We start from the raw sequence: 14020 nt of genomic DNA, 5'->3' as shown, positions 1-14020 counted from the left end.
ATTGGGACTTGAATCTTGGTCAGACCTGAATAAACTGGACGTTTTAAAATACAGTTCAAATGTAGTCTTTTTGCCTCAGGAGTAAATGATGAAAAACTGTAGAGAAATAGATCTGCACTCTAAGTGAATGAGAAATGGCAGGTCCGAGATTGGTCCAAGTACAAGTTTGGCAGTGCTGTGCATCTTATACCACCAACAGTAAAACGAGAATCTAAGTCCATATTTTCTCCTTTTCCCCAAATTTTTAGTAAATTTGGATCTTTGTGGAAGATAATGTACTTAAAACCTCTTCAGCCAGAGATCAGATACACTGCGACAACATGGGTACAAATTTCCCTCACACTGCCATGCCAGTCTGCTTCATTCCTAACTTGGCAGAATCATTTCTGTGGTGAGGGGAACGTTATCTCTGTATTTACTTAAGCCAGTGATTCTCAACTTGTGGATCACGTGGCCCAATTAGCACACAGCTGTGTGCTAAAGGCCACCTGCATGCCAGGGTCACCAAGTTCCTGGCTCCCTGGCACGGAGGGGTCCAGGCTGCCCGGCAGGGTCGGGTTGCCAGCTGGTACCATGGGTTTGGGGGCCTGGGGCTGCTGGCCTGCCCTGCGAGTTGCAGAGTCCAGGGCAACCACAGAGCAGAGTCGGAGGTCTGGGGCTTCTGGCCAGCCCGGCGGGTCAGGGACCGGGGTACCCGCCCAGGCCCACAAGCTCCAGGGCAGCCATGTGGCAGGCGTACAGAGTGGTCAACCAGCGGGGTCGAGGCTGCCACTGCCCTGACACCCAGCCCCGATAACAGATTGTGGGCTGCACAATGTGTAATAAGTTGAGAACCACTGATTTAAGCTTTGGCACTAACTAGCCCTCTTGTTTGAAGTGATAGATGCTATTTATGGGGGTGCACTACTATTTACCCTACCCAAGAGCATACCTACGCCTTATAATACAAAATAGACTACGTGAGCCCTAGCCTCCCCCAACCCGCTTTTGCAAACGTATTTCAGACATGACAACAAGGAGAGTCATGTCAGAAAGGAGGGGGCTACTTAGACTGTAAGTTCTTTGGAGAAGTGACCATCTTTTTGTTATGTATGTACAGAGTGCCTAGTACTGTGGTGCCCTCGTTCATGACTGGGGACTCCTAAGTGCTACTACAATACAAATATCACAAAGACACAGAGAAGCCTAAAACAGCAAGATTGAGTAAAGAAGTTAGATTGGATTATTTGAAGATGGAAAACATCATTACAGATGATTATCAATTAGCTTCTTGTAGGCATCAGGTAAAAGGGGGTCTCTGATGGGGTGCTCTCCCCACATTAGCCCTGACAGGGTTAAGGCTGGTTGAGAAATCAGGCCACAGCTGAGAGGAATTGGGTGGTTAAGCAATCCCCTGGCTAATGAAGGGAGCCCAGCTGGGGAGGAAACAGCTGGGCTGGATTTATAAAGACAGGAAATTAGCTGAAGAGGGGCTGCTGGGAATGTCTGTAGTCATTCTCTGGGAGAAGTGTTTGGAGGCTACAGTGACAGGTAGCTCAATTTATTCCCTGGATGGGGGGAGTTAGGAGGCTGGCAAACCCAGAGAGCACCAGATAGTAATGAAAAGGGCTCAGGGAAAGGTAGTAAGGTCTAAAAGGGAACAGATCTTGACTGCTGACTAGAGGGTCCCTAAGCTGGAACTTGGGGTTCCCCTGACAGCCATTGAGGAGTGGCCCTGGGAGGCAGTGAAAGGGAAAACTACCTGAGGTTGCTAGGGAGAAAAGCTTTGGTGACCTGGAAGGGGAGAAAAGACGGTTACTCACCTTTGTAACTGTTGTTCTTCGAGATGTGTTGCTCATATCCATTCCAGTTAGGTGTACGCGCTAATCACTCGAAGAAGAACACATCATGACCTGGTCAGACAGCTGTGTCATGAAGAGGCAGCAGCTTATGGAGTGTGAGAGGTGCTGCAGACTGGCAGAGAGAGATGGAGTGCAACTGTGGGAAAGGGAGCTGACCTGGCAAGTTACTCTCCAAAATGAGCAGGAGGCAGAACCATTGTAGGGGTGAGTGAAGCACCCTGTCACAGGGTTTTCAGAAGAGATTTAAGAAAAGATAGTGGTCTTGCAGAGCAGGCATTGGAGAGAGTAAGATGAAATATTCTGAGAGAAGCAATCTTCATGCTAATAGGACATCAAGGCTGGCATCACTACTGGAGAAGAGAATGTGTGGGGTAATTCTGCAAGAGACAAGGTTGGACAAACCGGCAAGGGGTGGAGTTGTGGAAGATCTTTAAAGAAAACAAGAAGTTTGAACTTGATGTAGTGAAGAAGGGGAAGCCAAAAGCTGAATTCAACAAGAGGTAGGGATGGCCAGATTGACAGGCAAGATATATCATCTTAGCGGCTGCGTTTTGTACTGACTAGAGATAGGACTTGGCTGGAAGGTCAGAGAGGAGATGACAGGAGACAATAAGGGCCTGGACAACAGTTTTAGCTTGGTGGGCAGAAAGATAAGGCTAGATATTAAAAATGCTACAGAGATGCTAGGATTCAGAAAGTCTCAACATCAAGGGCAAAAGAGAGGACAAAGCCTAAGATGACCCAGGTTTTGGGCCTCAAGGAGGGGGAGGATGGTAGGTCTCCAATCCCCCCCACACCCAAAAATGGGGGGAGTTGACAATTTAGGAGAGATTGTTTGGGCCATCATAAATTTAAATAGTTAGTGAGACATAAGGAGGTGATGACGGTCAAGCAGTTTGGAAGATAAGTTTGGATGGAACAAAACAGATTAGGAGCAGAAAGATGGATGGCACTTGAAGTCCTGAGTGGATGAGGTCTGCCAAAAAGGTGACATTCTAGAGTCCTATGAGACCTATACAGAAAGAAGAGAGGAGGATGACACATTGGAGGAATGGCAGAGGAGTAGAAGGAGAACTGGGAAAGCACAGCATCATGAAAGCTAAGGGAGAACAACATCAAGCATGAGTATAATCAACAAATGTCAAAAGCAGCAGAAAGATCACAAAAGATGGAGTACATGTGCTGGGAGTTGGCCTGGAGAAGACTGACAGACCTTGGCTGAAAGCAGTTTCAATGGAGTGGAAAGAACAGAAGCCAGATTAGGAAGGACTCTGTTTAACTGGGTAAGAAAACTGGAGACCATGGTTATAGTCTGCCTGCTTGACATGGTTGGAGGTGAAAGGGGAAAAAAGGAAGATGGAGTCAACTTATTGAGGATGGAGATCAAGGCATGCTTGTTTGATAGAAAGAAGGAGCTGGAGGACAGAGATTAAGGAGGAGGGAAAAATCCTGTATTAACATAGTTTATCTAATCTATTCTTAAGTCTCTTCTCTAATTTGTGTTGGAAATCCTACATCAAGGCTGGCTCTCCGTTAGTAACTTTAATAAAATATACTGACAGAGTATGGGCGTGAGCTACTCCCACTAAAACACCAACATTTTCCAACTTCAGTGAGCACGGCAGCAGGTCTCAAGAGTAAGACTCGAGTTTGAATGCACAAGTTTGTTAGTGAATCACAACCTTGATATTTCTTGATTTGGATAATGATTTACAGCAGAAACCATATTAACATGCATACTAATTTCAAGTCAGTTGTCTCAACCCTGACAACACTGAAGTATTTTGCTACATATAATTCTGTGAGCTTTTGTTTACCAGTCCCCTGCAGTGGCACCTTTGGAGCTAGTCTGGCTGATCAAATAAATCACTATGGCATAATAAAACTAATACATATATAAAAATGTAGGTAGATGTTTTCTGATTTTTCCACTAATAAAAAAATGTTAGTTCAAAATTCATGCCCACAAGTCTGACAATAATTGCCCAAAAGCAAACATAGCTCAAAACTGAAAAAGTGAAACTGGTATAAATCATTAATCTACAGATGTGTGTTTGAATTAGGCTGTTCAAGAATTAAAGCTAATTCTGCCTTCTGCTTAATTTTACAGTGAAATTATAATAATGTTCTTGTCTGTCATAAAACTGATTAAGCTGCAGCATCAAGTAGGGAAAACCGTACACTAGAAAACAGGAATCACTGTCTATACTAAGCATAGTAGAGTTTTAATCCTGGCTCCTACATTTACTCAGTAGTTGACGTTGAGTAATTCACATTCTCTGTCTTGCTGTCCCCCCATCTATGCTTGCATACCTCACGGGGTAGTGTTGAAGTTAGTTAGTTAATGCTCGTACAGTGCTCTGAACATGTAAACCACTAAGGTTTATAATTATAGAGAAACTCCTTTAATCCTCACTGAAACTCACCGTAGTATTTTAGAAATTTATAATTTTTTAAAAATTGAAAACAAGTAACACATTTTAAACGAAGTCCTATCCTGCATATTTCAGTTGTATATCCACCTATACAACACCTCACGTAGGGGCTGAGGATTAGTTATTGTTCAAAAACTTTACAAATGAAGAATGCTTTTAACATTTATTATGACATTTAACATTATAATGACAATTCAACTTTATAAAGTGCATTTTGAAACCTCAGACAGTAAGAACTACTAAGCTGGAAACCAACTCAATAAACTCTGCTATGGTTTGGCTGCCTGCCTGCCTGCCTGGCTAGAACACTTCTGAAGGGGCTCTAATGACCACAAGACCACGAAGTGGTGGAAATGCTGCATTTCAGCTGCACCAGAGGGTAAAGACGTAGAGCACCCCACCACAAAGGAAGTCTCCCCAGTCACCTACCCATCATAGAGACTCCCAAGGCAAGAGGAGAATGGACTTGGAGTAGCCAGCAGATTTACACACTGTGTGAGCCCATATAGAAAAGTAGTAACAGTGTTAATATTTGATTCATATTACATTAACCACATTTTAAAACACACTTTGGCCACTATCTTTTCTTAAATAGTTCAGTGGCACTAAGGTAACACTACGGAGAAATGCCTTGAAAAAATTAAGAGGAAAGTATTTTTCAGTTGCTTTAGGATAACGAAAACATCTTCAACTTCCATTTACTTTTGCTCCCATAACATTGGTAGATGCTTTTAATTGTTAAATGTAATTAGAGGCAAAGTCTTATTAAATTCTCAAAAATAAGTAATTTTAATGGCAATGTCTTTACAATATTTCAAGCACAACTCCGTACGGTAGGAGAGACAAGTACCACTCAGTGCTACTGAAAATGACCTATACTTTAATTATTTTTTTTTAAGCTTTTGAAAGTTAATATTGGGACAGGGCTGGGGGAAACCAACTGCAATGCCACATTCTAAATCGGTGTTCAGATCAGAGTATGGGGGCATGGGTCACTCACGTCAACACGTGTGACATTGGAGTACTATATAAGCCTGTGTAGGGATTCATATGCCATATACCCACTTAACTGCGAGAGTAAGGGGAAAGGTTTATAAACAGTTGGGATACTTTATATTATGCTAACCTTCACGCTGTCTGAACAGTGCACACAGAAGAAATGCACTGAGCAGCAACAGAATCACAACCATGCAAGTACGAGCTTCAAGTCAATTTTGTATACACCACTTCCCTGACCAACACTGTGCATTCCGGGTGCATCTCAACATCTAGTCTTATATATTTTCAATCATTGTAGTCCTTGTGCAAATATTTCCCTTCCAATTAACTACTGCCCTCAGAGTTCCTCTCCTGTATGTCCAAAACAAACAAGTATCTCAATTTCTCAGTCCCTTTCCACCCTGTCCCTACTCAAAACTCCAAGTGTCATGCTGTTTTAAATGCCCCTGAAACACAGCAAAACATTCCATCACAAGATTTAAAGGCTGCCTTAAAAGTCATCTAAAATGAGTTAAATTTGACAGGTCTATCTTAGTATGGGGCAGAGCCTAAGCCATCCTCAATGGGCAAGGACAAGTGCATAGAAACAAAGACTGATGAAACTGGAGCATATAGAACCTGTTTGGCTAGGGGGTAAGTATCTGACATTTGTTGTGATCATGTGGCTGGGAAATTTTGAGGACAGTAGCCAGAGTACAGAGATACTTATTGTAGCCAAGGAAAGTATGTTTCCAACTAGACGATATTCCCTTTTAACTTGATAATGACAATAGCCTGAGGTAATAAACTATGAGACCTCTGCTTCTGAATTTTCTCTTTTAGCCTAGTACATGGTTATCATTTCATAAGCAGGAAGGACCCTCAATTCAATCATCTAAGGGCCAATGAAGTTATCTGGTATAGGATGTGCATAACCAATGGCAGAATTTGTCTACAAATATTTTGGATGTGTGTGAAGAACCTATGAACTACAGATGGATATTGCAGCAAAAAAAGGCTAAAAGGACTAATTCTGAGAAAGAGGTCAAAAAGAAAAAAGTCAAGTAGTGGATCATTATATGAAGAGGCACCAACCCTTTCTAAAAAGTAAAGTACAAGATGTCACTGTTGCCTAAAATTCTTGCAATTTCAATTAGATACACTATTAACCTCCCATTTCAAAGTGCAGTGCAATATTCCTGTATGCTGTTGAATGGCAACCACTTTTCATTCTAGCGGTGAATGAAACAATTCTTCTAGTTTACATAACAGCAATTGCCTGTGAACTTTAAGTCTTGAGATTGTCACAACTTCTGCTTTAAGCAGCTTTCCAGTGCTCAGTTCTCTAAATTTCTTCTCTGGGTCTGAAACTCTGTCCTCGACCTCAATCCCTGTATAACTTTTTCAAAAAGTTTAAGGAAAATCTTTAATTATTGAAGCATTTAAAAAGATGACTTAGTATTTCCCTGCCCCATCAAAGGCTATGACAATTGTGATCCTTTTGAGCATGCTCAGAACATTTTTTTTTTAAGCGAGCCCAATTTTGACAAAGCATTTTTGATATCTGTACTGCTTGTGTGGCAATAGCACTGTCCCTTCCAGTATACTGTTGCCCAGCCTGGCCTCACTGGTCTAAGGACTGTTGCTGGAATACTTAAGAAGGGAGATTACAAGCATGGGATTGAAATAGTGTGGGTTATAGGTCTGAACATATTGTCACTCCTATGGGGAGTCCCACTGAAGTCACAAGCCACTTATTAATGCATCTAAATAAGGACTTGCAGCCAACGTTTGAAAATGGATTGGCTAAGGCTTTCTTAGTAACACAGAAAAGGAAAAACTAGTTTCAATGTTTCAAAAATCAAATATTTAATTGTCATTCTTAATGCATGTGCGCATGGGCAATTTTCACCATTCCCCCCATCCCCCTTTAACAAAAAAAGGCAAGGAAACAAATGCCAAGTTTCTCAGAATATCATTAAATCACCACTGCACAGACAGGGTTTGATTGTTTAAGCACATATGTAAAGGCATGACTTTATTCACTTCAACAGTCCTGTTAACTCAGTGTATGCAAATTAGCACCACTAAAACTGGGGAACATGTTATCTGAACATGCTCAGAAGTGAACACATTTAAAAAAAAAAACCCTATTTTTTAGAATGTAATATATGAATGATGGCCCTGATCCTGCACTTTGACCCACATGGAAGGATCCATGCACCTATGCAGAACCCCACTGAAGTCCCTGATACTCTGCATGGTGCAGGCCCATCTGCTTGAATTTGACTGAAGGACCAAGGCCTATGCATGTATTTTGTATACACATATATGCCTGTTAGAATGACACTATATTTACATACAATAGTTAACTGACTAGTTAGAGAGCTCTGGAAACCTTGGGGGGGGGAGGTGATTTCCTAAATAAATGTTAATTACTATTACTGACTTGTAAATGAGTAACAACTCCAATATTCTATCTGCGTGCCTTGAGACTTTAGTCCTGAAACTATATGCCAATGGAAACATTTTAGAAAGTATATCCTAACTCTACGATTTGCCACAAAGTAGCTGATTTTAAAGCTAACTTGATGATAATTCTATTCCTGTCAAAGCTGACACAAGCATCAGGGGGTAGCCATGTTAGTGTCTATCCACAAAAACACAAGGAGTCCGGTGGCACCTTAAAGACTAACAGATTTATTTGGGCATAAGCTTTCATGGGTAAAAAAGGCTCACTTCTTCAGATGCATGGAGTGAAAATTACAGATGCAGGCATTATATAATGACACATGAAGAGAAAGGAGTTACCTCACAAGTGGAGAATCAGTGCTGACAGGGCCAAAGCTGATATAGGAACTACAAACCCAAATTTCTATTCCCAAGATTTCTAAGTATAAGATCCATTTCTCTCCTCAGGCACTAGAAGCTTCTTGGAATAATAAAATAAACATTTATGCTAGAGAGATGGCCAGAGGGTGAAATTTTCAAGAGTAAAACAATAATTCTTTGTGTGTAGTGTGTAACTGACTAAGTGGTAGAAACGTTGGTTTTTACAGAAAAATTCAGGGTTCATATCATCTTCCATGTACATAACTTAGCACTTAATGTCTGATTCTACAGCTAAAGAGACACTACTGCCCTGATTGGAATTGGCAATTCCTATGTTCCCACTGTTTCTGGAACATTATCAACTCAATGACTTCAGTATAGTTACTTCTGATTTATACTGGTTTGAGAGGAGAATCAGGCTCTACCCTCCTCAAAAAACTGTATATAAATGTTAAAATGGGTGTGAATTATTATTCCCAATTTACACCTGGGAAAATAGGCACATAGGTTAAATGACCTGCCTAAGTTCTTGTAATGATGCTTACTCTGTTGTATGGTAACACACTGTTAAACAGAAACGTCTAATGATTAAATTCCTGTATAACATCTCTTTAAACAAAAGCCTGCTGTTGTAATGATTATTTTGTTTCTTGTATTTACCTGGCAAAGATTTGTAAACTTTATAAAACTTGCTATAAATAGCTTTAAAACAACATGCCTGAGTGTCAAAATCAGGATTAGAACTCAGGAGGTTCTCACTCCTAGTCCTACATTCATTCCACTAGATACACTGTCATGGTCACAGCAATCATTGAAGGCAGACTGCAAAACTCTAGAGTCTTAAAAGTAAGTTTGTTTCAGAATATAGAATTAGGCAGGCTCTCTAAGACAGTGACATAGTGATGCAAAGATTTTAAATAAATCATCTCACATTTAAGTGTGAATAAGCTTGTTGCGGCAATACCAAGTTTTATCAGGGCTAGAATATGTGGTCCTGACCCCTCACTGCACTGCACCTTGTGAATTGTTTACATCAGTGCACGAAAACCTATCATTCTGACTGGGTGGAATACTACACCCACTTGCAATGGTGTAGATGACTCCAAGGCGTAGGGTAAGAGAATCAGGCACGGTATGTATAATGGAGGTCTAACTTTTTTTGTAACAGAAGTGAGGGGAGCTTATTTCATTCTTGTTAGGTGCAGTATGGTAATTTTCATATATTATTTTTTTATTTATTTAAAGTTCCAGGTGTACTAGGGTACTCAATTCCCAGGTTGAGATTTCAAACCACAAAACGTCAAGTGCACAGCAGTAAAGGGTGTCCTGGGCAAATGATAACAGCTATTCCTAAAAATCAAAGATAATATGAAGTTGTGGCAGTAACTTCAAAAAGGGACAGTAACACCACTAAGGGGTGTTCAGTGGCAAAACCTCCCATCACGAATTCTCTCTCTCTCTTTTGGAAACAAAATCGCGCAGGCAGTTACATGGAGGTGGGGCCCTTTCAGCCTGACTGCAGCTCAAGGCAGAGATGAGATTAGCCTGCTTGACGTCCCATCACCTCCCCTTTCCTGCGGCCTCATTTGCCTGGGGGGGGATGATGTGATTCAGTGGCAGCTATGGGAAAAGCCACCAAAGAAAGGTGACACCCCCCCCCCCGGGGCGCTGCAGCCGGTGAGGACATGGGGTGAACCCCGCCACACGTTCCTCCCCCCACCCGGCGGAGGCCTGCGCGGGGTGGCTGCCTGGCCCCCTCCGCGCTGGGGAGCAGCGAGCGGGGGGCGCCGCCTCTGTCCTCCCGCCCCCCTCGCGGGAGCGATTTGTTTCTAACTGGCCCGGCCCGCAAACGGCCCACCCCGCCCGCCCGGCCTCACCTGCCAGCGCCAGGATCTGGGCCTTGTGCAGCAGCAGGCGGTCGCCCCAGTCGCCGGGGCTCTCCTCGTCCTCGTCCTCCGCCTCGCGCGGGTTGCGGTACACCGTGTACACCTTCTGGTTGTCGAAGTCGAGGCGGGACGTGGGGCTGAAGTCCCGCACGCACGAGACGGGCAGCGCATAGCAGACGTTGTCCTCCAGGAACCGCACAAAGGCGTACATGGCGCGGGGGCGGGGGGCGGCGGCTCCGGGCCCCTCGCCGCCTGCTCTGTTATTGTTCCTGGAAGTGCGCCTCGGCGCTCGGCTGAGCGCGCCTGGGCGCCCCGCCGCCGGGGCAGAGCGAGCGGGTCCGGGCTCCAGGCAGACCGGAGCAATCCAACGCCGAGCGCGGCGCTCGCTCCCTGCGAAGGGCTGCGAGCCCAGCCAGTGCGCTCCAGCCTGCGCGGCTCGCCTGGCTCCGCGCATGGCCCCCGCTCCGCCTGGCTCGGGGAAAGCGGTGCGTGAACCCCGCGTCCACACGGCAGCGGCAGCGACACGCCGTAGTGCGGGCTGGCCCATTGCAAGGCAGCCGGGAATCCTGCACAAGAGCTCGGGGTGGCTCCAAGCTTTGTCTCTCGCACCCACCACAGCAGAGGGTCCCATAAACATGCTACCGCCTCCAGCTTGTCTCTGCTGAGACTCAGCTATGAACGATTTATATTACACTCCGTATTAGGGCTTATTTAGGCCCCTGAAAATGATTCCCCCAAAAGTCAGTGGATGCTCCCCAGGATTAAGAAAAAATCCATCACAACACTTGAGCAGGGCCTTAATTTGGACTCACTGGAAAAACCGAGTTTTTCTCAGAGCTGAGCGTACTTAATTCCTGGTCTTCAGATGGAATCAGGGACAGTCACGTCTGTCTGAATATCAAGCTTTTGCACCTAGGAGCTGTGACCTAGCTTAAGGAGTTTGCTTCTGTTATTTCTCTCTCCTTTTGGGAGTCACCTGGCCCAGAGAAGGCGGCTACTGGTAGAAAGTCTTAAGCATCCTGCTGCCTGGGCCAAGATGATACAACTGTGCCCCAGGCAGGAACTAGGAGCAGTGCTCCCCCTGCCCACAGTAACAAATAAATTCCTAGAAGCCAAATAGGTAGAACATATCCCGCCATAATCATAATCACATGGCAAACCTATTGACACTATTCTATTTACTATAAGAAAAGTCCCTTTTTTTTTTTTTTTTTTAATTTTGGCTCCCAAGTTCCTAGAAGATGGGGACACCTTCCCATTCTAGAGCACTGCCCATTGGTTATGGGGAGAAAAACCCACGCCCCTGCTGACTCCTTATCAAAGGTGAAATGAGCTACTCACAGAAAATACAGTAGGACTACTGGGTCTCATCCTCCAAAGAGAACAGCAAGATGCAGAGGGATTGTGGGGGATCAAAGGGCTCAAAGACTCTCTAGAGTCTACCACAGAAGATCTGTGCTTCTGGATACTTACTCAAAGTGAACAGTGAATGTTTTGGAGTTCACATCCAGGTGCATGCATTCACTTGCATGCTCTGTAGGTGGTACTCCCCTCAGTCTTAGAAGCAGAGCAAGAATTATTTCAAGGGGATTCTATTCAGTTCTGAGAGTCATTTGTGAATAGGAATAACCTGAGAAGTTTAACATACAGCACATGAATCCTGAAAACAAGGGGCACTAGGTTTTAGTCTTACAAAATGCAACACAAATATAAAGTACCAAAACAAACAAAGCCAACCATGGTAGAAATTTTGTCCATATCTATATGAAGTGCATAAAAAGACCAGGAATAAACTAAATGTACAGTGAAGACATAAACTGATATAAAAATAAAATACATGTAGTTAACAGCTGTAAACTTCCCATATGCTAATAGCAGATTTATTACTTGCACATGGACAATGTCTTCTATAGCCTTCATTTAAGGTTTGGGATTTCAAATGCCAGTAATTTATATTAACAAGCAGTGGAGCATCACCAGGTTGGTGTGCAATAGAATGTCAAATTAAGTCTGCTAAAAGGCATAGATGAGAAATATAATCTAGCATTTGGGCTGCAAGGGAAATGAAATCTCAACAAAGCTTGTGTTGCTGATCAAACAATAACAGCTGCTATAGTGATTGTATCTTGTTACAACAGAAGTAGGAAGAGTTGCAGAAAGAAATAACAGGACAAATTGATGCCTGGTGTTATTCCACTGGCTCCATTACAGATACACCAAGGACAAATTTGTCCCACACAGTTCAGTGGCTAGTGAAGGATTCGGTACACTGAACCTTATTGGAATTGTATTTCCATTGCAGCTGAAATCTATTTGAAATATTGAGTACTGCTGGACAGGGAAAGAAAAGAGGAGGAAAATGGAGAAGTAGCAGATAACAGGAAGAAAGATGACAAATTGGAGATATGGGAAAGGGGATAATAGGGTTGAGTATTAGGAATATAATTACTCAGATGTCAGGAAGGCCTGGACAATTTGTCCTTAGGTAGGAAAGCTGAAAGAAAGGATGAAAATAAAAAGGTAAAAAGGATAACACCTCAAATTTCCACCAGCATTAGAGCAATTTTTAGAGTCCATTGGTCTTAGAAACATTTTTAAAAAGGAGACTATAAACTGCAACATTTTTCAGTGTCCAATTATCATAGACTATCAGGGTTGGAAGGGACCTCAGGAGGTCATCTAGTCTAACCCCCTGCTCAAAGCAGAACCAATCCCCAGGCAGATTTTCACAGTTCCCTAAATGGCCCCCTCAAGGACTGAATTCTGGGTTTAGCAGGCCAATGCTCAAACCCACTGAGCTATGCCTCCCCCCTACAAAGGAGGGAAATTGAAAGGTATGGCACAGGCTGCACAAATACATCCAAGAGAAAATCTCTTATTGGCAGCAGAAATGGTTTCAAATCCTTTGGATGCTGCTCCACAATCCTCTGCAGACAGAGGCATTCCAAGTGACAGAGTCAAGATGATGAGCTGCATGTTTACACCCCCACCGGGTCCCAATCATATACATTATAGCAGTAGAAGAAATTATAATACTAAAGAATTATTTTCCTAAAGGAAATGGACCCTTTGTATTTCTGTTCCTCCTAGAAGGAAGATTGTTATTGGGCTTGATGCAGGAATTATTGGGTGAAATGCTATTGTCTGTGTTATGCAGAAAATCATCTATGGACTATCTAAACTATGGTAGATCATCATAATTGCCTTAAAGGTCTATCAACAATCTGCATTAGGTAAGGTGAAGAATTAGCTGAACAGGGGAACCCCTTAGAGACAATACAGAAGTGCATCAGTCCTCCTTTAATTGTGCCTCTGTGCACCAGTTTCATATTGGGTATAAATCTCCATAAAGATCAGAGTTTGGCCACTGCTATTTTAGAAGAACAGAATCTCAGCATAAAGTTTACAGATGTTGCATTGCCCTTAAAAGGGCATGGTTTTTAAACTTTTAGAAGGGAACAACTGGTTTCTCACTATAACTGAAATTTTCAACTTCCATCAAATTCATCCCTTTGTCTTAGCCATTCTACAAAAGTAAATAATTATCTGCTGAAAAACATTGTTAAAAATATGAACCCACAGATCAAAAAGTCTTACTCCAAGAGTCAGGAAACCACATAGTAAAGTCCCAGCCCTTCCGGAACTTATATAAAGAGAGTTCCAGGAAATAACAGTTCACCTGTATTGTACTGCTGTTAATTCGGTTGAAGCATTAAAGCCAAAGATAAAGTCTGCAACTCTGATGTGCATACCATGTGTTTCACTTAAGGATGCATGATGAAAAGTCAGTAGTACTAAGCAAACAGTAGTAACCTTGGCACCCAAATCTCTTTTTGCCAACAAAGCAGTAAAATCAGGCTCACTAGTAAGGAGACCTCCATGTTCAGTGCCAAACCACACATAAAGGGAGGCTATATTGATCTCTTGTCCTCTGATTAAGAAATCCACATTTACCTTTAGCATCCAAGAGAAACCTGACTTCTCATTGATAAACCAATAGACCTGGAATACGCTTTTCAGGCCTTCAAAATGATAGCTGAAGACCCTG

At 42.9% G+C, this 14020-nt stretch overlaps 2 protein-coding genes across 6 annotated transcripts in view; both read right to left on the bottom strand.

Annotated features, from left to right (window-relative positions):
• The window catches only part of BEND5 (BEN domain containing 5), a 49498-nt gene extending 39239 nt beyond the window's left edge, over positions 1–10259 (bottom strand). For all 4 annotated transcript variants that reach the window (XM_050961699.1, XM_050961700.1, XM_050961698.1 and 1 more), the window contains exon 1: positions 9964–10259. In XM_050961699.1, the coding sequence (XP_050817656.1) occupies positions 9964–10183 (220 nt within the window). In that variant the 5' untranslated portion in view covers positions 10184–10259. The remainder of the gene's footprint in view (positions 1–9963) is intronic.
• AGBL4 (AGBL carboxypeptidase 4) overlaps positions 1–14020 on the bottom strand; it is a 1420515-nt gene that overhangs the window by 560355 nt on the left and 846140 nt on the right. The gene's annotated exons all lie outside the window — the stretch shown is intronic.

Source organism: Gopherus flavomarginatus, chromosome 7 (assembly GCF_025201925.1).
Source record: "Gopherus flavomarginatus isolate rGopFla2 chromosome 7, rGopFla2.mat.asm, whole genome shotgun sequence".
NCBI classification, from domain to species: domain Eukaryota; kingdom Metazoa; phylum Chordata; order Testudines; family Testudinidae; genus Gopherus; species Gopherus flavomarginatus.
This window is presented reverse-complemented; position numbering and strand designations above follow the sequence as displayed.